This window comes from Callospermophilus lateralis, chromosome 7, assembly GCF_048772815.1.
Source record: "Callospermophilus lateralis isolate mCalLat2 chromosome 7, mCalLat2.hap1, whole genome shotgun sequence".
NCBI lineage: Eukaryota > Metazoa > Chordata > Mammalia > Rodentia > Sciuridae > Callospermophilus > Callospermophilus lateralis.
This window is the reverse complement of record NC_135311.1, coordinates 132550287-132573769: the sequence shown is the minus strand read 5'-3', so window position 1 is coordinate 132573769 and position 23483 is coordinate 132550287. Positions and strand designations below refer to the sequence as shown.

The 23483-nt window shown below is 60.1% G+C and overlaps 1 protein-coding gene across 1 annotated transcript; it reads left to right on the top strand.

Moving 5' to 3' along the window:
- The first annotated feature begins 173 nt into the window (after positions 1-173).
- Positions 174-23035, top strand: Padi3 (peptidyl arginine deiminase 3). Its single transcript, XM_076863305.2, has 16 exons — positions 174-265; positions 7198-7378; positions 9188-9260; positions 12074-12135; positions 12802-12919; positions 13839-13964; positions 14202-14380; positions 14566-14669; positions 14754-14865; positions 15394-15501; positions 16189-16340; positions 17479-17623; positions 17728-17830; positions 20235-20314; positions 21535-21660; positions 22802-23035. Exons 1-16 carry the CDS (start codon positions 174-176, stop codon positions 23033-23035), a joined length of 1995 nt encoding a protein of 664 aa, XP_076719420.2.
- Positions 23036-23483: the final 448 nt, after the last annotated feature.

Here is a 23483-nt window from a genome sequence, read left to right as displayed (position 1 = left end):
CTTCCAGCCAATCGAGAGCGCTTGCCTCTGGAAAGAGGCTGGGCTTCCAGGACCAGAGCCAATGAGCATGCACCCTGGGTTGGAAGGGCGGGGCCGGGGACATTTAAACCACATCCCAAAGGGCCTCTGGGGTAGTGCTGGGTTTGGTGGCCTAAGCCCAGTCCCAGGCCAGCATGTCACTGCAGAGGATTGTGCGCGTGTCCCTGGAGCATCCCACCAGTGCCGTGTGCGTGGCCGGTGTGGAGACCGTCATAGACATTTATGGGTAAGACCCGACGGCCAGGGGTTTGTGCGTCCTTGGCTCTGACCCCATGGGTCTTCCTCTCCAGGGGCTGTGAAGAACTTCCTCTAGGCTTCCTCCTGGCCTGGCCTGGCCTGGCTGTCCACTCCTCAGACTTGGCCTTGGAACAGCAGCCAATCAGGGAAGCTTGCTCAGGTTCCAGCAGGGGACTCCAACTGCAGGAGGCTGAAGCTCAGTAGAAGAGACTGGCAGTGGCTGAGCTGGGTCTGGGGACTTGGAGGCTGCTGGGGACTTGGAGGCTGCCAGGGACTTGGAGGCTTCCAGGGACTTGGAGGCTTCCGGGCACTTTCCCCATCCAGAGATCCTGTAGATGGGGCTGGGGGTCTGTCTCAGGCACACGGATAGGAAGAGGCGTGTCCTTGCCAATAACCCCCTAGCTTTTGAGGCTGAGAACGCAGCACGGAACCGTGTTTTAAAGACTGTGTCTACCTCCGCGGCACCTGTCGGCTCCAGGCAGTGTTCTGGAGCTGGCCAGGCCCTTTGAGTTTAACTCTTGAGCGTAAACTCAGCAATTCCACCCTGAAGATGAGCCTGTGGTCTAGGCTCATTGTGAGCATCATCTTGGCTGACAAGGCCCAGAGAAGGTGAAACATTTGCTCAAGCCACACAGTAACAAGTGGCAAAGCCAGGGTTTGGAGCCTGTCACAGGCTAGCTCAGCTGTCCTGACACTTGAAGGATTTCAGTTCTGGTTTCCTCCAGCCATTCAACGCCCATGCATTAGGCCCCAACTGCATGCCAGTCTAGCACCTCATGACTTGTGGTTTCTCTCTCCCAGGAAGGAAAGGAGGGTCCGGTAGGGGTTTAGGAGCTGGGCTCTAGGGAGCACCCAGGAGCCAGCTTCTTAGGCTTTTGAGGAGTCTCGTTTCTGAGGCTGAGCTGGGGACAGGCAGTCAGCATGCCTGTGGTGGGCAGGGTGTGGATCCCTGTGACCGTTTCTGCCTCCCAGCCTCCCTTTGGGCCAGGTTTCTGTCCACCTCGTCCTCATGGGGTCCTGTGCCTTGTATGATATTGAGCAGTATCCTTGGCCTCCCTCTGGAGGCCAGCGACACCCCAAACCAAAATGTCTCCAGATATTACCAAATGGTCCTAGGGCGTGAAATGACCTGCTGTTTCTTTTCTTTTTTTTCTGTACTGGGGATTGAACCTGGGGTGCTTTACCACTGAGCAACATCCCCAGCCATTTTTATTTTTATTTTTTATTTTTTTTGAGACAGGGTCTCACTAAGTTGTCCAGGCGGGCCTCAAATTTGTGAACCTCCTGCCTCAGCCTCCTGAGTAGCTGGGATTACAGGTGTGACCACCATGCCTGGTTAAAATCACCCACTCTTTGAGAACCAGTGTCCCAGACTTAAGAATTTAGAGATCCAAGTGAATTTAGTTGGAAGCCAAGATGGTCCCAAAGTGTTGGTCGACGAGGGTGAGAAGCTGGTCATGGAGGGTCCAGCTGGCCTCCAGGAGCTAAATACTGGTTGAGGGGCCGGGGCGTGAAGGTGGGAAGAGGCATCAGTGGCTCCTGGGGCCAGGAGGAGGGTGAGGGGGGCAGATCCCTGCTGCCCGGCGCCACTGTCTGCCCCAGGGCTGCGTGCCCACGGGGGTGACTCACTGCCCCAGCTGCCGTGTGCCCGTTGGGCAGAGGTGTCTTCAATTTGACCTGTGCCAGGAAACCTGGAGGAGGCAGAGGCCACTGGTCTTGGGGCAACCTGAGCGAGATGGGCCATGCTGAGGAGTCACAGAAAGCCGTGTGGGGGGGACAACCATGGGGTGGGGGTGGGCAGAGACTCCAGGTCTTCAAACTGCGATCCTTAAATTGCAGTGCCCCGCCCACCCGGGGCCGGTGGAGCTTCTGGTTGGCTCGCTCACACGTCCATCAGTGTTTCCTTGGGGGCTGGTGCATGCCAGGGGCTGGGGACCCCGCAGGCTCAGCCACCGCTTCCGCCAGCCCTGGGGGTTCTAGCAGGCTGAGGCCAGAGCAGGAAGGGACTGCAGAGTAAGTTAGGGGCAGAGGTGAAACTAAAAGCCACGTCTCCCAAACCAATGGCTCAGAATATTGGGGACAGGGAAACTGAGTCACAGAGGTGCAGAGACTCACCTGGGGGGCCCTGGGGGACTTGGGGACCCTCTGTACTTGGCTCCAAGGGTCCTGGAGCCCCGGGTGTTCTCAGAGACCCCAAGCTGTCAGGTCCAACCTGCATGGCTGCAGAGGGCCCGGCACACACAGCAGTCCCGGGGCCACCAGATGTCGCTGAACTCCTTCAGGATGCCAGCCCAGACGCTGACAAGAAGGGGCAACCTTGACCTGGGGGGTATACATCTCGCTCACCTTGGAAAGACCCCGAGAAGCAGCACTTAGAAAAGCCAGAAGGCAGGGAGTCCCCCACTGAGCTCCATCTCGTGGGTCCTGAGCAGGACGTAGGCTGCCGCCTTTCCCCCGGGGGTGGGGGGGATCCCTCCTCCATTAGCAGGTGTCTCCTGGGGGACCATGCCCGGCGCTGAGCTGTCAGCCTCCTCTTCTCCAGCAGAGTTGCTCCACCCTGGCTGTGCCTTGGAATCACCCGGGGACCTTAAAAATATACTGCTGGGCCGGATGCAGGGGCGCGCACCTGTGATCCCAGTGATTCAAGAGCCTGAGTCAGGGGGACTGCAAGTTCAAGGGCAGCCTGGGCAGCTTAGCGGGGTCCTGTCTCAAAATTAGAAATGAGGATCATGATGGTAAAGGGTTGTGGCTGTAGCTCAGGGTAAAGTGCCCTGAGCTACCAGGAAAAAAAAAAAAAAAAACCGTTGCTGGGCCTGTGGCGGGGCCCATGGCGGGGCACCTGCTTCCACGCGAGGCCCTGGGTTCCCCTGTACATGGGAAAGCCTGGCTCCTCGCCGCCAGGGGCCCAGCACCGAAGGCTCTTTTCAGCACTCATTAGGGATAATTGTGCGGCCAGGGTTGAGAACCACCACCTCACTGGGAAAGACACTCAGCTCCTGACACCTAAAACGTGCCTAATGGAACTGATAGGACTTGGTGACAGGAGGAACAACATCTAGTGAGCAGGAAGGTACCGCGGGACTTTAAGTGGGCTTCAGCGGAGGGGGCAGCACTGATCCAGGGCCAGGCTGGCCCTGAACAAAGGGAGAGGGAGCTTTTACTGACTTGCTGGGGCGGGCTAGGGTCTGGTCCCTGGTCAGGGACACGGTTCCAGAAGGGATTCTTCTTGCATCAGACGGCCAAGGTCACTGTCAGCCTGTACCCTTGAGGCTGGCACCACCATCCTGTGCCCACATCCTGGCCTCTGGCTCCATCCAGGTCCCAGGACGGGCCTGAGGGTTCGGGGACTCAGGCTGCTGTGGCTGCTGGAGTAGCTCATGGACAGACACCAGCCCCAGGGGCGGGGACACAGTGCACGCAGAGCCCAGTGGAATCTGACCCCAAAGTGAAGGCGGCCAAGAGCCAGATGTCACATGAAGACAGAGCTCCCCTCCGGATGCCATCAGGCAGCTGCGAACCCCAGTGAAGACTCCGATTTGGGGCAAAAGTAGCCTTCAGGTCCCCGAGAAGTAACCTGGGCAACGGTTAGCGTCGTGACCCACGCGTCAGAGGTGTGACCCGTGGCCCAGCTGTGTGGCTTCCAGTATTAGCGACTCAGTCGGCAAGAACAGGCGAAGCCGAGGGTTTATTTAGGCTTTTCTCTGGTGACAGTCTCATCTGGTGTAAAAATTCGGCTTCTCGAGCTCCCTGGGGTCTCATGACGGGCCTGCTGAACTCAGCGTGCCCTGCCGCCACGCCCCCTGCGCCCCGCGGTGTACCGCACTGTCCCCGCCTCTGTCCCTCCACGGTGGTCCTTGATTGTCTCAGACCAGAAGCCCTGAGTCTGGGTCCCAGTTCTGTCACCACGGCTGCGTCATCTTGCATGACTTTCTGCGGCTCCCTGGGCCTCCGTTTCCCGGGGACCTGAAGGGTTGGCATAGAGCAGGGGGTTCTGCACTGCTCTCGGGGGCCTCTGAGCCCCATCCCGGACTTGACGGGCTCTGTCCACGCTGGACGTTTGAGGCAAGAGCGCTGATCTGGAGCTGGGCCCTGGGCAGGCGCGTCTTCCACCTTCTCAACTGCTCGGGCCTCGGGACAAGTCCTGGTGTGGCCACCATTTCCCAGGGCAGAGCGGGGCGGGGTGCAGGGCATGGGGTCAGGAGGACAGAGGTTTCCTGGACCTGGTTCTGTTGTGAGGCTGGCCTGGGGAGGGGACCTGGGACCCCTGCTGACTGGGGAGAGATGCAGAGCCCACTGGAATCTGCCATCCTGGGGCGGGGGATCCTATCTGACATCCTGTCCATCTTTCTCTGTCCAACCACAGGGACTTTTCCCCTCAGTTTCCTGAAGTGTTTGGTTTTGTTCTAGAAGCTGAGGCCCTGAGCCCGTGAAGGGAGAGGACGGGTTTGGGTTTGTAGTGACCATAGAGCTGGCTGAGCCTATGGCTCTGCCACTTATCCACTGTGTGGTTTTGAGCAAATCACCTGCCATCTCTGAGCCTCAGTTTCCTCATCTGCAAAGTGGGGATGATAGTGCACAGGCCATGCAGCTGTGGGAGCTCCCTGCACCCACTGTCACCTCATGGTTGTCACCAGGGAAGGGAGAGACAGGAAGAGCTGCCGGTCGCTTCCCAGGAGGGTGGCCTTGTGCTGAGCCGCCTGTATCTGCCCTGGGGGACCAAGGTCCAGCCTATCTGGGGCAGCGCACCCTGAGCCCCACGCTCCCTCAGCAAGCATCGGAACGGTGTCCAGGGACAGCTTGGCTTCGAGCCACCTGCAGTCCTGCCCCTGCTGCCACCAATCTGCTTTTCCCTAAGGTGGGTCAGAGGCCGGCCACCTTTAGGGGGACCAGCTCTGCCGGCTTGCTGGGGCCTGGCATGTTGTAGTGCTGATTCTGAGTCCGTGACACAGCACCTGGGTCCCAGCGGAGCAGGGCTGCGGGTCGCTGCTGCCTTCACCATCCTCAGGGGCTGGGCGTGCTTTGGACTGGCCTCGCCTGTGTGGCCTTGGCTGGGCCAGGAGCACCGTCTACGGCAGGACTCGGCCACACGTGGCAGCTCAGGGTGGCCTGGCCTGAGGGACAGCTGTGTCCGGGGAGGCTCTGCAGGCTTCCCTTGTCCTCCAGGATGGGAAATCCGGCTCCTCCTGAACCTGACGTGGGGTCCCCTCCTGGCAGCCACCACGTGACAGTTCCAATGCACAGCGTCCAGGACGGGGCGTGAGTTCAGGGCTGGGCCTCTGGAAGGTGCCTTCTGGTCACTTCTGGGCTTCAGATTCCCTGGCAGTGAAATGAGGCCATGACCTTCACTCATCCGGGGTGCTTTTTGCACCCGGGGCTCCTTCCATCTCCTCAGCGCCCCAACCCCACCAGAGACACAGGCACTGAGCGAGGCTGTCCGCCTGAGTCCCCCAGGGCTGGGGTCCAAGCCCAGGCTGCTTCCCCAGGGTCGGGCTCAGCTTCCTCGCCTAGCTGAAGAACCATCGCTGGCTCCCCATTACATAGGGATGAAGCAGAGACCAACCCGCCGCAGCCTGAGTCTGTCTGCCCCTGACCTGAGGCTGCAGGACGGAGACCTCGGTCCCTCCAAGCGGGCTCCTCTACTAGCCTTTCCAGCCGCCCAGCCTCACCCCTCCTTCCGTCCACCTGTTTCCTGCGCCCTGCTTACTCTTATTGTGACTTCCCCGCCCAGGAGGGTGGTTCTGAGCCTTTCCTGACAATTGTCACACTTGAGCCTGGCCTGGGTTTGGATCCCAGCCTGCCCTTCCAGGCCTCATGACCTTGGGCAGACTTCTTACCCTCAGTTTCCCCATCGGTAAAATGGGAGGCAGCGGCAGCACTCAGCTCCTAGAGCTGAGAGACCTACATGGTACAGCTCACAAAGACGCTCCATAGGGCCAGTGTGCAGCCAGGGCCCCTCCAGGGTCGGCCACTGAAACCCAGGAGGCCTTCTAGCCTCTCAGCCACAGAGGCCTCTCTCCACGTGGTGACCGCTGAGCCAAGATGCAGGCCTGCAGCCACCTGCCCTGGGCGATGCCAGGGGTCTAAGGCTCTGAGGCCGTTGGGAGAGTGGTAAATGCACCTACTTCAGCCCGCGGTGCTGGGGTGCAGAGCATGAACCCCATAATCAAGGGATGGACAGGCTGGTTTTCAGGCAGGGTTCCCAAGCAGGAATGGGGAGACACCGTTCCAGGGACCGATGGCATTGTGGAGATTTTAAACCTGTAATTAACACCTGGTTGTTTGATCCAATCTGGCCAAGTTTCCCAGGGGACACGGCAGTGCTGTGGGACAGCCTGGACACACTGTCAGAAAGAGGCAAGTGCATGCTTGGCTTTGCCATGTGATGCTGTGTGACTTCAGCTTGTTGCTAGACCTCTCTGAAGGAGACTTTCCTTCCCTCATCAGATGGGCATGATTCTGCTCACTTTGCATGTAAGCTCGCTCTCACACCCACACCCACACCCACACCCACACACACCCACGCACACACACAGCACACACTCAGCAAAAACTAATCTCTTCCTAAGGGAGACCCCAAGGACACTTAACCGCCTGCTAAGGAGCCATGTCGGGGACCTGGGGTGAGAACTGCTTTCCTAAGCTGGAGACGCAGAGCCCCACGGAGCCCGCTGGGCAGAGGTGGGCCTGGGCAGGCAGCTGGGTCCTGACTGGGGAGGAGTCTGCGGTTCTGTTGGAGGCAGAGACACCCTGGAGGGGAGCAGGAGTGGACGCAAGCTTGAGAGCCAGCGGGGTCTTGTGGGCGGGGGCTCCACGCCTGGGAGCTGCTGGTAGGGTCCCGCGGCCCAGGGTGGTCCTGGATGCGGCGGGCGGGCACCTGAACAAGGGCTGCCCTCGGCATGTCCTCGGCTCCTGCTCTCCCAGGTCGGTCCCCGAGGGCACGGAGATGTTCGAGGTGTACGGGACCCCCGGGGTGGACGTCTACGTCTGTCCCAGCCTCGAGAGGAGCCGGGAGCGCGCGGACACCAGGCGGTGGCACTTCGATGAGGGCCTGGAGATCGTCGTGGTCATGAACTCCCCCAGCAACGACCTCAACGACGGTCATGTGAGTGGGGCCCTGGGCTGGGGAGGGGGCAGAGGCGGCCACCCACCCACAGGCCCACATCCCCTCTCCCCGGAGGGGGCGAGTGCCTGGCCCTGGGGCCAGAGGCTGGGGTTCGAGTCCCAGCTCTTCACCTCGAGAATGACAGTGTGACAGTCCCCACTGTGGCCTGTGGGTTGGCTCGGGAATCTCGGCTACTCCGAGTGAAGAAGGGCAAGCTGGGAGGGAGGGACACTCCTGCCCAAGGAGACGCCCTGCCTAGGTGACAGTTCCCTAAGGTGCCTCAGTTTCCTCAAAGACACTCTCCTCCTGACCCATTTTCAGGACGGGGCGGGGGGCATTTAAAACATGGAAGAAATGGGTGACCTTTGAGCTTGGCACCCCTCGGAGGGCTAATGGGACCCAGGACTCGGGGGGTGGAGACGTGGGCCCCCCTCCATGGCCAGAGCAGCGCTGTGGAGACTGACCACTGCCAGGCTGGGGGCGGCGGACGCCATCCACCCACACACCAGCCGGTGACATGAGGGGCTGGTCCCCCTTTCGCGGGGACTGAGAGCAACTCTTCAGGGCCACACAGCTAACGGGCAGGAGGACTAGATCAGCGCAGGTGGCCGGTGGCCTCAGTCCCCTCTCTGCTCCCACCCATGCTGCAGCTCCGTGGGGCGCGTGGGCCAGGGCTCACTGAACCCACGTTGCAGATGGAGACACCGAGGCCAAGGGGTGCGGGTCCCCTGAAGTCCCACCTGCTAGTGAGCAGCAGAGTCAGCGAGGGGCAGGGCAGGAGCCCCGAGCAGCACGGGAGGACCGGGCAGCCTGTGGAGGGTGCCCTGCAGAACGGAGGCTCTGGGGCTGCCTCCCCACCCTGAGCTCCTTGGCCCCATGGCTGCTAGGACAGAGCAAGGCCAGGGTCCTCCGCCTCCCTCCTGACCCCACCTGGCAATGGGGATCAGTCACGGCAGGATTTAGGAGCTCTCAGGACTGAGTGGGTCGGGGACCTCGGCAAGACCTCCTCCCTCCGCTGAGTTGAGAACACAGAGCCCGAGAGCGGAGCCCACGTCTGGGGGAGGTCCGAGGAGAGGCGGGCGGGAGAGGACTTGGGTGTCTCCGCCTCCAGCCACATCATCACCAGCCTCGGGGTCCTGGCCTCTGCAGGGACCGGGCCACTCCAGCCGGCAGCACGAGGAGCCCCGTGAGCGTCCCCACCGTCCATGCTGTTGGGCGGGATTACTATCCCGCTGTTAGGAAAAGGGAGGCCAGTACCCCCCCAAGGTGTTCTCCCCTGACGGATCCAGGACCCAAGCCCAGGCTGTCCAGAGCCCTGCACTTGACCCTCCCGTGAGGCCACCTGCCTACCGAGGACAACAGTTGGTGGTTCTTGGGCACTTCCTCGGGATACACTACGATCCTCCGGGGTGGACCTACATGGTCCCCGCTTTACAGATGAGAAAACAGAGGCAGCTCTGAGAGGGGAAGGGCCTTGGCCAAGGTCGCAGAGGCCAGAGGGGCTGGGCTCAAGTCCAGGCTACGTCCAGGCTTTACCTGTTCTTAAACCTGCCTGGTCCAAACTCCTCTCGTTACAAATGGTGAAACTGAGACCCAAGAGCCGGGGCTTGCCAAGACCACGCAGCGGGTCGCTGGTAGGACTGGGACCCGGGTCTCCATAGACTCCCCCAGAGAGTTCCGTTCCACAAACGGGCCAGCCCAGGCCCAGAACAATGAATAACTCGGAGCAGGCTAAGGAAGAGCTGGGTGGGGCCGAGGTTCAGAGCCCCCATGCTCTCCTCACAGCCTGACCAGCCCCTCTCTCCGCAGGTTCAGATCGCCTATCATTCCAGCCAGGAGTCTCTGCCCCTGGCCTACGCGGTGCTCTACCTCACCTGCGTTGGTAAGTGGGGGGCTCTGCTGCGGGCGAGGCCAAGGGGTCCTGGCTAAGGGCAGGGAGGTGGTTAGGGATGACAGCGAACCAGAGATGTCTTTAAAAAATTAGTTGCATATTTTAAAATTTAAAAAGTGCAGAAGATTCAAACAGTACAAGAGTCTACACTTAAAAGTAGACCTCCCTCCCTCCAAATCAGGGCTTCCTGTTCCCCAAGCCAGCATCCTCCCAGAGAGATAACTGATACATAAGCTCTGTTCAAGTTCAGATGCTGAAACTCTCAGGCAGGGAGTGGAAAATGACTTGGATTCCTGTGTTAATGGTTCTAGGAACAGGGGGGCATTTCAACAAGGAACTGAAAATTATGATTCAAAGGAAATGCAAAAATCAGTCATGGAGATGAAAAATGCCTTAGATGGATTGTTAGTAATCTGGATGTAGCTGAAGAAAGAATTGGTGAACCTGAAGATAGGTCAGTGGAAGTTACCCAAACTGTAACAAAGAGAAAAACAAGTGAAACAAGCAACACAGACCTGAGAACTCTGGGACAGAATCAGATGGTCTGAACTCAATGCAGTTCCCATCAGAATCTCAAAATAGCCTTTTCATAGAAATGTGTAAAGCTGATCCTAAAATTCACAAGAAGCACAAAGAGCAAGAATTACTAAGATAAGGCGCTGGGCTTGTGGCTCAGTGGTAGAGAGCTTGCCTAGCATAGGTGAGGCACTGGGCTCGATCCTTAGCGCCACGTTAAAAATTAAATAAATAAAACAAGGTATTGTGCCCGTCTACAACTAAAAAAGTTTCTTTTTTTTTTAAAAAAAAAGAATTACCAAGACAATTTTGAGAACAAGGTGGAAGGATTCACAGTACCAGATATCAAGAATTTTCCAAGCTATAGTACTTGAGGTGGCATGAAATTTGTGCAAGGTTAAGTACATAGACTAATGAACCAATAGAGAGCCTGGGGACAGACCCAGGGTTCAGAGGTCAGCATGGGGAATAGATAAGCTTAGAGCCCTACCTCACACCATAGCCTACAAAATTGCACATGGCAGCAATTAGCAGGAAAGTTGAGCACGTTTTATGTGTCAGAGGCATCCGCAGAAGCAGAGCGGCTGGGCTCAAGGGGATGCATCTTTAAATTTTGATAGATGTGGCCAGATAGCTTTCCAAAAACTCTGAGTCACATTTGGTGCCTGCAACAGCATGTGGGCCTCCTGGCTAGCTGAGATTTCAGCCTCTTCTCTTTGTGCCAGTGTGACAGGTCGCCATCCCCCCCGGTTGCTTAAATTTGCCTTCTGTTAGTTAGGAGTGGGGATGGGCATCTGCCCCCAGATCCTGCCCCCCAACTCGTTGGAAAACATGCAGAAAGTTCATAAAGCTTATTATATGTATGTACACACACACACACACACACACACACAGACGTACGCACACATTAAATGAACAATTACAAAGCAAACACTGGAGTGGCCATTCCCACGTCAAGAAATAAAATACAACTAGCGCCCCGAAGCTCCCCCCAGCCCTCTCTGACCACAACTTCCTCCTTCTCCTAAAGGTAAACACTGTTTTGTGATAAATATGTCCTGTGTTTCTTCATGGTTTTTACACCTAAATGTTCCTGCCAGACCACATAGACTGGATTTGCAGCCTGAACGCTGTGGATGGAATCGTCTCTCACGTGTTCCTTTGGGTTGGGCTCCTTCTGCCCCAGGTTACGTTTATGAGGTTCATTCCCTGGTGGCCTGGTGCCTGAGTATCTTGTCATATGGTAAAAAAGTCATTTGAGCCGGGTGCGGTGGTGCAGGCCTGTAATCCCAGCGGCTCAGGAGGCTGAGACAGGAGCATCCTGGGTTCAAAGCCAGCCTCAGCAACTTAGCAAGGCACTGAGCAACTCAGGGAGACTCTGTCTCTAAATAAAATACAGAATAGGGCTGGGGGTGTGGCTTAGTGGTCGGGGGCCCCCGAGTTCAATCTCTGGCACCAAAAATGAGAAAGAAAAAAATTGAAATCCCCGCCCCTTCTCTCTTAAGAAATAAGATTATTTTTTCTTGATACCAGGGATTGAACGCAGGGGTACTTAACCACTTAGTCACACTCCCAGCCTTTTTTCATCTTTTATTTAGAGACAGGGTCTCGCTGAGTTGTTCAGGGACTCTCTAAGTTGCTGAGGCTGGCTTTGAACTTGCGATCCTCCTGCCTCAGCCTCCTGAGCCTCTGGGATTACAAGCATGAGCCACCGTGCCTGGACTAAGAAGTTTTTTGCAGGTGCAGAAAGATTGATTCAGGCCCCTTGAACACTTCAGTGGCACTGCAAGATCTCCCAAATTCCTAGGGAGAACTGTCAAGTTGGGATGTGGATCTGGGAGTGTGGGTCGCAGCTAAAGTGGAGGCTCCGAGAAGCCACACGACTGGCAGGTGGCAGAGCTGATGGGCATCCTGGTCAGCCTGACCAGAGTCCAGGCTCGCTGTCCCAACCCAAGGAGGCAAGACAGACCGCTTCACACCAAGAGTGTCCGTGGTGGCGCAGGCTCAGTGCAGGCTGTGCCCGAGACAGGGGGGTACAGAGAGGGAGCAGTCAGGACGGCTTCCTGGAGGGGGTGGCTGTGGCCCTGCCCCTCATCTTCCCCGTGGGCTCTTACCCAGCCCAGGGAGGGAGGCTACAGAGCCTCTACCTCTGGCTGTGCCTGCTGGGAGATGCCACACCTCTGTCCAGCCCCAGACGGGCCCTGACACTGGGCTACAAACACAGGAGTCATGATCTGTTCTGGGCTCCTGGGGACCTCGTGGGGACTCACCCGCTGCCTCCCCTGCAGACATCGCTCTGGACTGTGACCTGAACCGTGGGGGCGGGCAGGACGGGAACTTCGTGGACAAGGTAGGTTTCTCCACCTGGGCCCAGGCGGTGGGGGTGGAGTGTCAAGCTGCTGTAAGCCCAGGTCACGGGGAGAGGCCATTACAGGCATCCCCCTGCTTCCCAGCGGATGCTGAGGCCCAGGGGACCAGGCATGGATGGGATCTTCATTCACCAAGAGAGAAATCTTCACCAGAAATCACCAGGCACGAGGCTCCCAGCCTCCTGAAAAGTTCTGGATTTGTGGGCAAAGTCAAGGGTGGGCAAGCGTTTCAAAAAATAAAGGTCAGATGGTGGACGTTTGAGGCCCTGGGCCGGGCGTCTTCCTGCCTCAGTGGGGTAAAAGTGGCCACAGTCAGCACATAACCCGTGCAACTGTCCTAGCCAGGGAGGGAGGCTACAGAACCTGACCACGGGGACAGCCAGCCAGCAGGTGTGGCGCTGGCCACAAGAAGCTGACCCCATCTGGGTGAACAGGGACCTGCTGAACGTGAAACTGTGACTGACTTCTGCACCCCATAGTGGTGCATTCAATGCAGCCCGTGTCCAGAAGAGGGTCCAGGAGGCTGGTGGGCGAGGAGGACTCGGCAGCCTTCGGGTGCAGGGACGGGCAGGGGCCCCAGCTCACGGGGCTGGAGGGCAGCACGGGCCGGGTCAAGCCCTTCGCCTGCTCTGTTTCCTCACCGACAGCGGCAGTGGGTCTGGGGGCCTGGAGGGCATGGAGCCATCTTGCTGGTGAACTGTGACAGGGACGACCTCAGCAGCGATGTCCAGGACAACTATGACCAGCACGTGGGCTGCCTACAAGGTGGGGGCCGGGCAGCCTGGGCCCCTGCTCGTCCAGGTCATGGCTCAGATGCCCCGGGGTTCTGGACAACCCCCAGGTGGGGCTCTGGTGGCAGAACTGGGGGCCAGAGTGGCCACCCTGGGCACACTGTGGCACTGCTCAAAACCCACCTCAGGTTGGTGCCATGTCTCTCTGGTGTCCCCAGAGCCAGTGGCGCTCCCGTTGCTGCAGAACCTCTGGAAATGATCCACCCTACTTTCCCCTTCCTCTAGAGGACCAAAGGATGCAGCATTGTTTGAGTACCTACTGTATGCCCTGCCCTTCTCACGTATCTTGTCTGGTCATCGGGTGGAAGGGTGTCACCATCCCAACCCAGAGATGAGGCCCAGAGGCCAGGAGGCTCCCAGCCTCCCTGTGCTTAGTCCAGGGTTTCCCCCTCCAGCCCCTGATCCAGACCCCACCCCGGACCTCTGACCTTCTCTCAGGGGCACCTGCTCTGCCAGGTCCACTTGGACCACAGCAACCAGAGGGACCAGGCAGGGACAACCTGGGGTGGGGGTGGCCAGTGCTCCCACGAGATGCTCCTAGGGGCCACGGGAGATTGGAACGCAGAGGCCCAGCAGGAAGGGGCCTGCCCAGCATCACAGCCCACCTGTGTGGCTGCTGGGTGGCCTCTGCCCTCTCCGGGCCAGGCATGGGGATGGCGGCTCTGCATGTCACATCTCTGGACAGATGAGGAAACGGGGGCCCAACAGGACTCACAGTAGCACCACATGTCACACTGTCACACAGCTCCGTGGTGCTCTTGTGGTGGCTTCCAGTGTTTTCACAGTGGGACACCTGAGTCCTGGCGCTCACTTCCTGGGGACGAGGTGGCCAGGCAGGAGGTGCAGGGGATCCCAGCACCTCTCTGAGTCACTGCCCTCTGTGTGGCCCCCAGACCTGGAAGACATGTCCCTCATGGTCCTGCGTACCCAGGGCCCCGCAGTGCTCTTTGAGGACCACAGGCTCATCCTGCACACCTCCAGCTCGGACGCCAGGCGGGCCCGGGTCTTCCACGTCTGCGGTGAGTCCCTGCGGCCCCGCCCAGGTGGTCGCCCTGGCAGCTGGGCAGGCTCGGGTCCCGGGAAGAGTGCCAACAGCGGGGACCTTGCAGGTCCGGGGGTCACACCTGCAACCCACTGCCCTTCGCCAGGGAGAGGCGGGCAGGGGCTGTCCCGTGTGCAGTCGGGGTGAGGCGCGGCCCTCCCGGCCTCCCGCTGCCCAGGCCCCTGCGGTCACAGCGGCCCCGCCTCCCTCCCAGGCCCCGAGGACTCCTGCGGGGCCTACAGGTGCGTGCTGGGCCAGGACAAGGTGTCCTACGAGGTGCCCCGGCTCCATGGGGACGAAGAGCGCTTCTTCGTGGAGGGTCTCAGCTTCCCTGACGCCGGCTTCCCGGGGCTGCTGTCCTTCCACGTCACCCTGCTGGACGACTCCAATGAGGTGGGGCTTGGCAGAGGCACAGAGGTGACACCTGGGCCCCGGGGACCCAGGCTTCTCCACCGCGCTGCTGGCTCCTCTCCAGCCAGGAGAAGCCGGGCTTCGTTAGGGACCCGGGGACAGAACGAGATCCTCCCTGACGGCTGCCAGACGGCAGACCTGTGCTGTCCCCCCCGCGGTCCCCGCAGGACTTCTCGGAGGCCCCCATCTTCACGGACACGGTGGTGTTCCGCGTGGCGCCCTGGATCATGACGCCCAGCACCCTGCCGCCCCTGGAGGTGTACGTGTGCCGGTGAGTGTGGGCGGCGGGTCCCCAGGCTCCCAGGCTCCCAGCCGCCCGCCTGGCTCTCAGTCCCTGTCCCTGGCTCGTCCACAGCGTGAGGAACAACACGGGTTTCGTGGAAGCGGTGGCCGAGCTGGCCAGGAAGGCCGGCTGCAAGCTGACCGTGTGCCCGCAGACCGAGAACCGCAATGACCGCTGGATCCAGGTAGCGTGCCCCGGGCAGGCCTGGTCAGGGCTCCACCTGCAGGGAGAGGCCAGCCTGCTCCGCTGGGGCCCTCGGGCAAATAACGAGCCATCTCTGTGCCCCACCTTCCTGGTCTGCCACCCAGGGACGACAGGCCTGGGTGTGCAGTTCATGGACCCTGGGCCACCCTGGCCTTCAGAACCAGAGGGGTCAGGACTGACCTGGCCCTCGAGGTCCGAGGAGGAGGATCTGCACCTGTCAGGGCCCTTGGCGCTGTCCCAAGGCCCAGGAGATGACTTGTGCCAGTGGCCTATTAGTCCATCTCAGGCCTCTCTGGGTCCACCCTGGCCTGACCCCATACTGGGACAGCTTCAAGGTCATGTCCATGTTCTCATTCCCTCTGCCCTGCTGGGTGACCACAGGCAAGCACATGCCCTCTCTGAGTTTCCAGCCCCTCCTCCAATCAGCAGGCATCCTGACCCCAGAGTGCCCACGGGGAAGTGGGGAGCTGCTGGCTGTCCACAGCTGGGCATGTCCCCTCTTTGGCAGGATGAGATGGAGCTGGGCTATGTCCAGGCGCCACACAAGACCTTCCCAGTGGTCTTCGACTCCCCCCGGAACGGGGAGCTACAGGAATTTCCTTACAAGAGAATCCTGGTGAGTCGTCACCACAGCTGGCCTGGGAGCCGAGGGGCCACCCTGGGGTGCTGGCACGGGGAACATTCTGGAAGCTTGTTCTGTAAGGATGAGGGCAGGTTGCCAGGTGCAGTTCAGGAGATGCCCAGTTACGTTGGAATTTCAGAGAAGCAAGGAGGAACTTTTTGGTGTAAGTATATCCAAATGGGGGACCCTCCACCTCCTGGACACACAGGGTCAGGACCTCTGCTGGCCCTTGATGGTACATAAGTTCCTTCTGAGAGATGCCCTGGGGAGACACTGAGGGCCGGCATCCACCTCCTGATCCCCAGGCGCGGGCACCCAAGGTAGCCAGACCCTGGCCCCTGGGCTGGCCGTGGCAGGAGGGCCGAGAGGGGCCGGGCAGCTGCTTCCGGTGTGTCTGAGGGGAGCACAGAGCCACCTCAGGGGTCCTGTGACCAGGGGCTGGCACTGGCCTAGGGCCTGTGTTCTCGGCTTTAGCCCTAGGCCTGCATGAACTGGCTGCTGGGTCTGACCTGTGGTCACTCAGTCTGCCTACCCCCCGTGGTCACTCAGTCTCCCCTCCGTGGTCACTCGGTCTCCCCCAGCCATGGTGGCTCTGCCCACCCATCCTCTGGGAGCTCAGAGCCCCGAGTCAGTCCAGTCCTCCCTGGCCTCCCTGCTCACCTGACCCCCGTCTCCCGCCAGGGTCAGGATTTTGGCTACGTGACTCGGGAACCACGGGACAGGTCTGTGAGCGGCCTGGACTCCTTCGGGAACCTGGAGGTCAGCCCCCCGGTGGTGGCCAACGGGAAGGAGTACCCCCTGGGGAGGATCCTCATCGGGGGCAACCTGCCCGGGTGAGAGAGGCAGGGAGGGACTGGCGTCCAGTGGAGGCTGGGGCGGGCATGGTGACCAAGGCCGGGGCCAGGGACCACTCCACGCCTTGGCACCAGCAGGGAGTGACGTCACTGTAGTCCTACATGGGGGGGAGGGCGGAGGGCTGTTCCCGATGCTGTTGGCACCTAAGAGCCAGAGCTGGGACCTCGGAGATGGCTCAGTTTGACCCTTAGTTCTCCAGGTGGACCCAGGGAGGGTGGGTGACTAGGCCTGGACCTTCTGATTCTGGAATAAACAGATGATGCTGACCACAGCGTCCACCAGTTAACAGTGACAGAAGACAGGCTTCTCTTCCCCCCTGTCCCAGGAGACAATGCATTTGAGCCCGAGCTCATTCATACTATAGTGTAAATGACTAACAGAGGGTCTTTCCCTGAGCGTAGGGCAAGGGCTGTATGAGACGTGCAAAGTGACCTGCTGGTGACACAGATAGACTCACAGACTGTGAGTTATTGAATGTGTGGCACAGAAGAGCTGGTGGACAAGGAATGACACCACAGTGGTTATTTGCTGTGGAACAGATCAAGACACCAATTCAGCAAAGCTGTTAGAACAGACTCAGGATCAATTAGTAGATATCCAGAGTCGAGCTTTAGAGGGGACCAGCTGTCCTCAAGCACATGATCCCCCAGAAAGAGGAAGTATAAACAGGATTTAAATCCACAAACCTAAAACACTGTAAGGCCCTGGGGATGCTCTTATCCACCTCTCTCCCCACTGACATCCAGGAAGGTGAAGGTGCAGCAAGAGAGATCAAAGTTAAACTCAAGCAAGAACTGCCTGACCATGGAGGGATGGAATGTGGGTGTGAAACTGGTGACTTGCAGTCTATCTATGAGAACAGGGTCTGAGGGTGGTTCTGAGGATTTGTCCAGGTGGCAGGGCCTGGTGGGTCACTGCTCTGGTGTGACTGACCTGTCCCCAGTCTGCCTCATCGGGAACGCACCTGGTGGGGTATGAAATGCACACATTTATGGTCTTCCCTGCTTACAAAGAAATGCCTTTTGTAAAGTCAGGTTCTGCAGAACTCTCGGAGTCTGGGCTTCCATTTCCTCGTGGAGTCTTTCTTAGTTACATGAGTTCTCAACCCTGTGCCAGGTCAAGGGGCCGCCGGGTCACCCAGGTGGTGCGGGACTTTCTCCACGCCCAGCGGGTGCAGCCGCCCGTGGAGCTGTTTGTGGATTGGCTGGCTGTGGGCCACGTGGACGAGTTCCTGAGCTTTGTCCCTGCCCCGGATGGGAAGGTGAGACTCGGGGGCAGGCCCCTCCCGGCATCTGGGGCAGGGGCTGGGCTGCAGGGGCTGAGCCGGGCCGGGCCGGGGCTCAGCCGTCCGCGCTCCGCACACAGGGCTTCCGCATGCTGCTGGCCAGCCCCGGCGCCTGCTTCAGGCTCTTCCAGGAAAAGAAGAAGCGGGGCCACGGCAGGGCCCTCCTGTTCGAGGGTGTCATCGGTGGGTAACGGCGCTGTGTCACTAAAGAAGGGGCACGGTGGCTTCAGAGAGGGATGGCTGGTTTTAAAGCAGTGCTGTCCCCCCAGATTCGGGACCCCTGACTCCAGCCACTGCTTCCCGTGTTGGGGCGGAGCTGAGGCAGGACGGGGGGGCCGTCCATATGGGTGGGCATGGAGAAATTGGGGACATAGCCAGCCTGTGACCAGTACAGTTGCACCAAGCTCTCTGCTTAGAAGGCTCTGGAACTTGGAGTTCAATGTTCTGTGTCACCGTCTTGGATCCTAATAACTTGTGTTTTGTAAGTGAAGTCCGAGGGGTAAATCAGGCATGTGCTGGAGGCTTGTAGCCTCTGCCTCCCAACCTCCCTGCCTCCCCGGGTGGGCTCTCTGCTGCCCACTCCCTGGTCCTCTGGATCCCAGCTGCCAGGTCTCCCTGTCTCTGTCACTGCCCAGGGACCCTGTGGTCCTATTCCCCCAGCAGGAGCTTGGGCCTGGGATCTGCCTGCAGGGACATGTGCTGGGGGCTTGGCAGGGGTGAGCCCCGCATTAGCGCATGGCCGGTGAGGGGCCCCCACGCTCTGATTGCGGCCCCTGCGTTGGCTGGGTGGGGTGGCAGGCCTCAGGGGAAGGGCAGGGAGCCCTCCAAGCCGCACAATTTGCGGGTCTCATTCAGGAGCTGCCAGGCCACTTGTGCCCTGGCACATGCACCAAGGGCTCCGCCTCTGGGTGCTTCGAGGGTCCACCCTGTCCCATGTATGTCCCAAGCTCAAAGGAGTGCCACATCAAATAACAAATTAAAAACCCTGTGGCAGGCTGAGAGGTGGGAGGAGCAGCGGCTGTGGGTCAGTACCCTGAACGGCTCCTTTCTCCTGCTTTTTGAACGAGGAACCCACGTTTTCGTGTCTCACAGGAGGAGTTTGGAGGGGCAGGGCCACCGTCTGGGCCAGCATGCAGGGGTGTCTGCCAACTCCACCCCCTCCCGTCCCCACTGTGACCACCTTATCCCCAGGGGGACCTTCCTGAAGTCTGGGGTCCCAGGGGTCTCAGGGCAAAAGCCCCTTTGCCATTGGATCACGGATTCTCTTGGTCCGTGGCCACCTGCGTAGGCACATGACCCCGAGACCAAAGCTACCCCAGAGAGGAGACTGTGGAGTTCCCAAGTATCCTCACTCCCCAAGGGCCCCGGCCTCTGTGCTGACGTCACCCTGTGCCCAGCACGACACTGGAACCGGCCATAAAGTAGAAGCCCATAATTCCCAGTCCATTGCTCCCAGAGGGACAGCGGCTTGGAGCTGCCGGGCCAGACGGGGTGGGGAGGGGAGTGCCCCCTCATCTTCCCTGGGGGACCATGTTCTCGGTGAGCTGACCCAGAATCTAGTGGAGAGGAGTTACCCCACTGCCTGGCTGGGAAGGAGACCCCAGGCCATGCGGCCACTGTACTCAGGGCCAACCCACAGGCGTGGTCATGGCTCCACAGAGGTAGAGGTGGCACAGTATTAGGCACCCCGGTGTGCCACACCCCATGCTTGGTGCTCGTGGACATCACCACCCTGATCCCCAGAGGGCTGGGAGGACTCCAGCCAGCCCCCTTCAGACCCTAGGAGGGGGAGGCGCAGAGAGGGGAGGCACTGGCTGGAGGGGGCAGCTGAGCTGGGGCAGCAGTGGAACCAGCTGCCTCCAACTGGGCCGGAGGGACAGGAACCGCAGGTGTATGTGTGCTGGAGGGAGCCCTCTCCTCCCCGTCTCAACCTAAGGCCCTGTGACCACTGAGCCCCCGAGTCCCAGCTGTATGACCTTGGGTGAGTCATCTGGCCTCCCCAGCCTCGTCTCCTCATCTGTAAAGTGGAGGTGATAACGCGGAGCTCGTAGGGTGAGACTCCTGAGATGCTGGGCTCTGGAATCAGGGCAGCGCAGGCCAAGTGCAGGTGACCAGTGAGGACTGAGAACCGTGGGCCTAGCCTCCCTGCACCTGTCCGGCCATCTCCATGGGACCCCATCAGGCGGCAGGAAAGCTGGGCTTCTGGGGAGCCATCTCCTGAAGGGCAGGCCAGGACCTGGTGGGTCCACTCCCAAAACTAGCTGATTGACTGCTCAGAGAGCCGACAGAGGTCCACCCTGGGGTGGGGGCAGACAGCGGCGGACCCCAGGTCCCCTCAGCCAAAGGAAGAGCAGCCGCTACTCAGCGCCCTGGGGGGTTGCGAGTTTCCAACTCACCGCCTTCCTACTTCCAGTGACTCAGTAAGCCTAGGGTTCACGGAACAGAGGCGGCGGGACCCCGACTTCTGCGGTCGGTCCTGGACTTGCAGAGGGCCTTACGTGTGCAGGAGTCAGAGAGCCGTGAACTTGGCCTTTGCCCGAGTGCCTCCCAGAGCCAGTGGCCCTCTACGTGTCTCTCCCCTCCACAGGCAATGGGCGGGTCAGGACCATCTCCATCAACCAGGTCCTTTCCAACGAAAACCTCATCAGCTTTAATAAGTTTGTGCAGGTACAGAGGCGTGGCTGTGAGTGGGAAGTGGGCGGGGCTCGGGAAGGAGAGGGCGGGGTGGAGAGTGGGCGGGGCTTGGGACAAGGGGCGGGGTGGGAAGTGGGCGGGGCCCGGGAAGGGAGTGAGGTGGAAAGTGGGCCAGGCTCAGGACAGGAGAGGGCGGGGTGGAGAGTGGGCGGGGCTTGGGACAAGGGGCGGGTGGAAAGTGGGCGGGGCTCGGGACAGGAGAGGGTGGGTGGATAGTGGGCGGGGCTTGGGACAAGGGGTGGGTGGAAAGTGGGTGGGGCTCGGGACAGGAGAGGGTGGGTGGATAGTGGGCGGGGCTTGGGACAAGGGGCGGGGTGGAAAGTGGGCGGGGATAGAAACAGCAAGGGCGGGGCTTGGGTAGCAGGGGGCGTTGACTCACAGTTGAGGACAGCGCAGGCTGGAATGGCCCAGACAGGGGCTCCAGTGCCCACCTTCCTCCTGGGAGAAGGTGTGAGTGTCCTGCACCTGAGGAAGACAGGTGGCCATTGGCTGTCAGCATCCAGCAGAGGTGTGACCTCAAACACAGGGAGGGTTGGAAGTCCGTGAGGAGCATCATGGAGACCACCACGTGGGCAGGAGGAGAGGAGGCGAGAAACCAGTGGGCAAGCCGCTTGGTCACCCAGGCAGAGGGCTGGCCTTTAGACCAGACAGAAGCAGTGGAGGCGGTGGGAAGTGGCCAGGTCAGGGGCAGGTTCTACGGGTAGTGCCCCCAGGACTTGTTGTTGGATTGGATATGGAGGTGGGAAGGAGGGAGAGAAAGACAGCAGACTTGTGGCCTGGGCAGCCAGAGGAGCTGGCTTGGGGGTAGAGATCAAGAGTCCATCTTGGGACCCATCTGAGCAGAGATGCCAAGGGGGCAGTTGTCCTCAGGAGTCTGAGCTCAGGACATAGACAACCCTATACAGAGAGGGGCAGGTAGAATCTTGGGACCTGTCAGTGTTTTAATGTAGAGACTGAATGAGATCCCTAAGGAGGGAGGATTTCAGAGAAGAGGGTCAAAGATGGAACATTCCGGAGCACTCTCAGTTTAGCCAGTGGGGCACAGAGCAGGTATATCTCCATCAAGGGGCACAGAGGTGAGGTTTGTGTGGATGGTTGATCCGTGGGCACTCGGTCCTCATGCCCCTGCTCAACTGCGTATGCCCCCAACACACGTGGCAGGGTGTCCCCATCTCGGCCCCTCTCACCCCCAGAGCTGTATCGACTGGAACCGCGAGGTGCTGAAGCGGGAGCTGGGGCTGGCCGACCGCGACATCATCGACATTCCGCAGCTCTTCAAGTCTGAGAGGAGAAAGGCCACCGCCTTCTTCCCGGATTTGGTGAGCCCACCACCTGGGACCTGGGCCTTCCTACGATGAGGCTCCAAGCCTCCGTCCCCCAAGCGCGGACACATTTAATGGCAGTCATGTTTGGGATTGTGGTGGCTGGAGGTTGGTCTGACGCCGTGGCTTATGGTGGCTGTCCGTCATGGTCCCTGCAACTGGACAGGCCCTGGCTCTAGGGCAGGGGAGGGGTGGCGCTGATGTTGGTGGAGTGAAGGGGTATTTGCACCTGGGTTCTTGGGGCTATTCTGTCCTCGTCCTCCAGCTCGTGATTGGGCAACACCCACGTCTATCTTGACGTGGTTCCAGATGGCCCCTCTCTCAGGAGCTTCCACTCTGATCCGTAGAGAGGGACACTCTCCTCACCGCTGAAAACAAGCCCCAGTGATCTACTTCATATTTCTATTTCAGTTGGGAGGGGAGGGCGAGTGCTCCCAGTTTAAGGGGTAGGAGTGGGGGTCCAGGAAGGCTTCCCGGTAGGGGCCTCATCGAGCCCTAAGAGGTTGCCCCCCCACCCGGCCCTCCAAGTCTTGCATCTGAAACACACACCTGGGGCCCACTGGGTCCGGGGATTCAGCAGCCTGAGGGAGGGTCCCGGGAGGCTGCTGCAGCTCTATCCGCCCCCAGGTGGCGCTGGTGTGCCCTTGGGTCACCTGCTCTCCCTCCCTCTCTGCTTCCCCCAGGAGCTGAACTCACCCTCCTGAAAGCCGCGGGGGCCTTTCCTCACACCTTTGCCTCACCTCCTTCCTGCCTCTCTGGCTCTGCCCTTCCTGCCTCTTCCTTCCCGTGGCCCTGCGAGGTGCCCCTGGAAGCTTGGGCAACGTTCCGGTCCTTGGGTTGGCAAAACGGAGGCTCAGAGGCTCTCCCCAGCGGCCTCGGCCAGAGGGACACTGCGTAACCTGAGGGCAGGACAGCGCAGTGGGCCGCAGGAGGGCTGGGCCTTTCTCCTCGTGCCCTCCCTCTCCTTCCCGGGTGCGGGCTTTGCTGCCCTCCCTGGGACAGATCTGGATATGGCCACCTAACTAGGCCCCGCATAGGCGGAGGCGGACTCTCCCGGGGTCAGCTCCGACCTGGGTTAGGGTGGGGTTCCGCGGGCCGGAGCTGTTGATCCAGCGCTGTCCCCCCCCCCCCCCCGCAGGTGAACATGCTGGTGCTGGGGAAGCACCTGGGCATCCCCAAGCCCTTCGGGCCCCTCATCAACGGCCGCTGCTGCCTGGAGGAGCAGGTGCGCGCCCTGCTGGAGCCGCTGGGGCTGCACTGCACCTTCATCGACGACTTCACTCCCTACCACATGCTGCACGGCGAGGTCCACTGTGGCACCAACGTGCGCCGGCAGCCCTTCTCCTTCAAGTGGTGGCACATGGTGCCCTGAGCCCGTCCCTCCAGCCTCCCCTCCCCCCACAGTGGTGGCCCCCAACAACGAGCATCAAGAGATCCCCAGGTTCCAGATCGAATGCGGGGCGGGGGGGGGGGTGACCCGTCCCTCAGAAACCTTTCCCTAGAAGCGTCCACCCCTCGCCTGCAGCCTGTTTGGTTCTCAGGCATGAATCTTCTTGGCCTCCCGCGAAGAAGGACCTCATTTCTGTGGCTCTCATGTGGATCAATGTGACCCATGGGGACTCCCCGCAAAAGTCCCCTCACCTCCAGTTCCTCTGTTTGGTGGGAGATTCGCTTTGGGGTCTAGAAGTTTCCACACATGTCACCAGCCATCTGGGCCTGTGTTCCCTGGGATTCTGCTTTGGCCTGGTTTCCTCCCGCCCCCCCCCCCCAGGGACACAATCTTAGAGTCAGACCCCTCCACACAGGACAGGAGACATCCT

Excerpts from the sequence above, each read along its gene's own strand:
- Padi3 (XM_076863305.2), top strand. The coding sequence starts at position 174 with ATGTCACTGCAGAGGATTGTGCGCGTGTCCCTGGAGCATCCCACCAGT. Across the intron at positions 9,261-12,073 it reads GCTCTACCTCACCTGCGTTG|ACATCGCTCTGGACTGTGAC; the intron begins GTAAGTGGGGGG and ends CCTCCCCTGCAG. Across the intron at positions 12,920-13,838 it reads GCACGTGGGCTGCCTACAAG|ACCTGGAAGACATGTCCCTC; the intron begins GTGGGGGCCGGG and ends TGTGGCCCCCAG.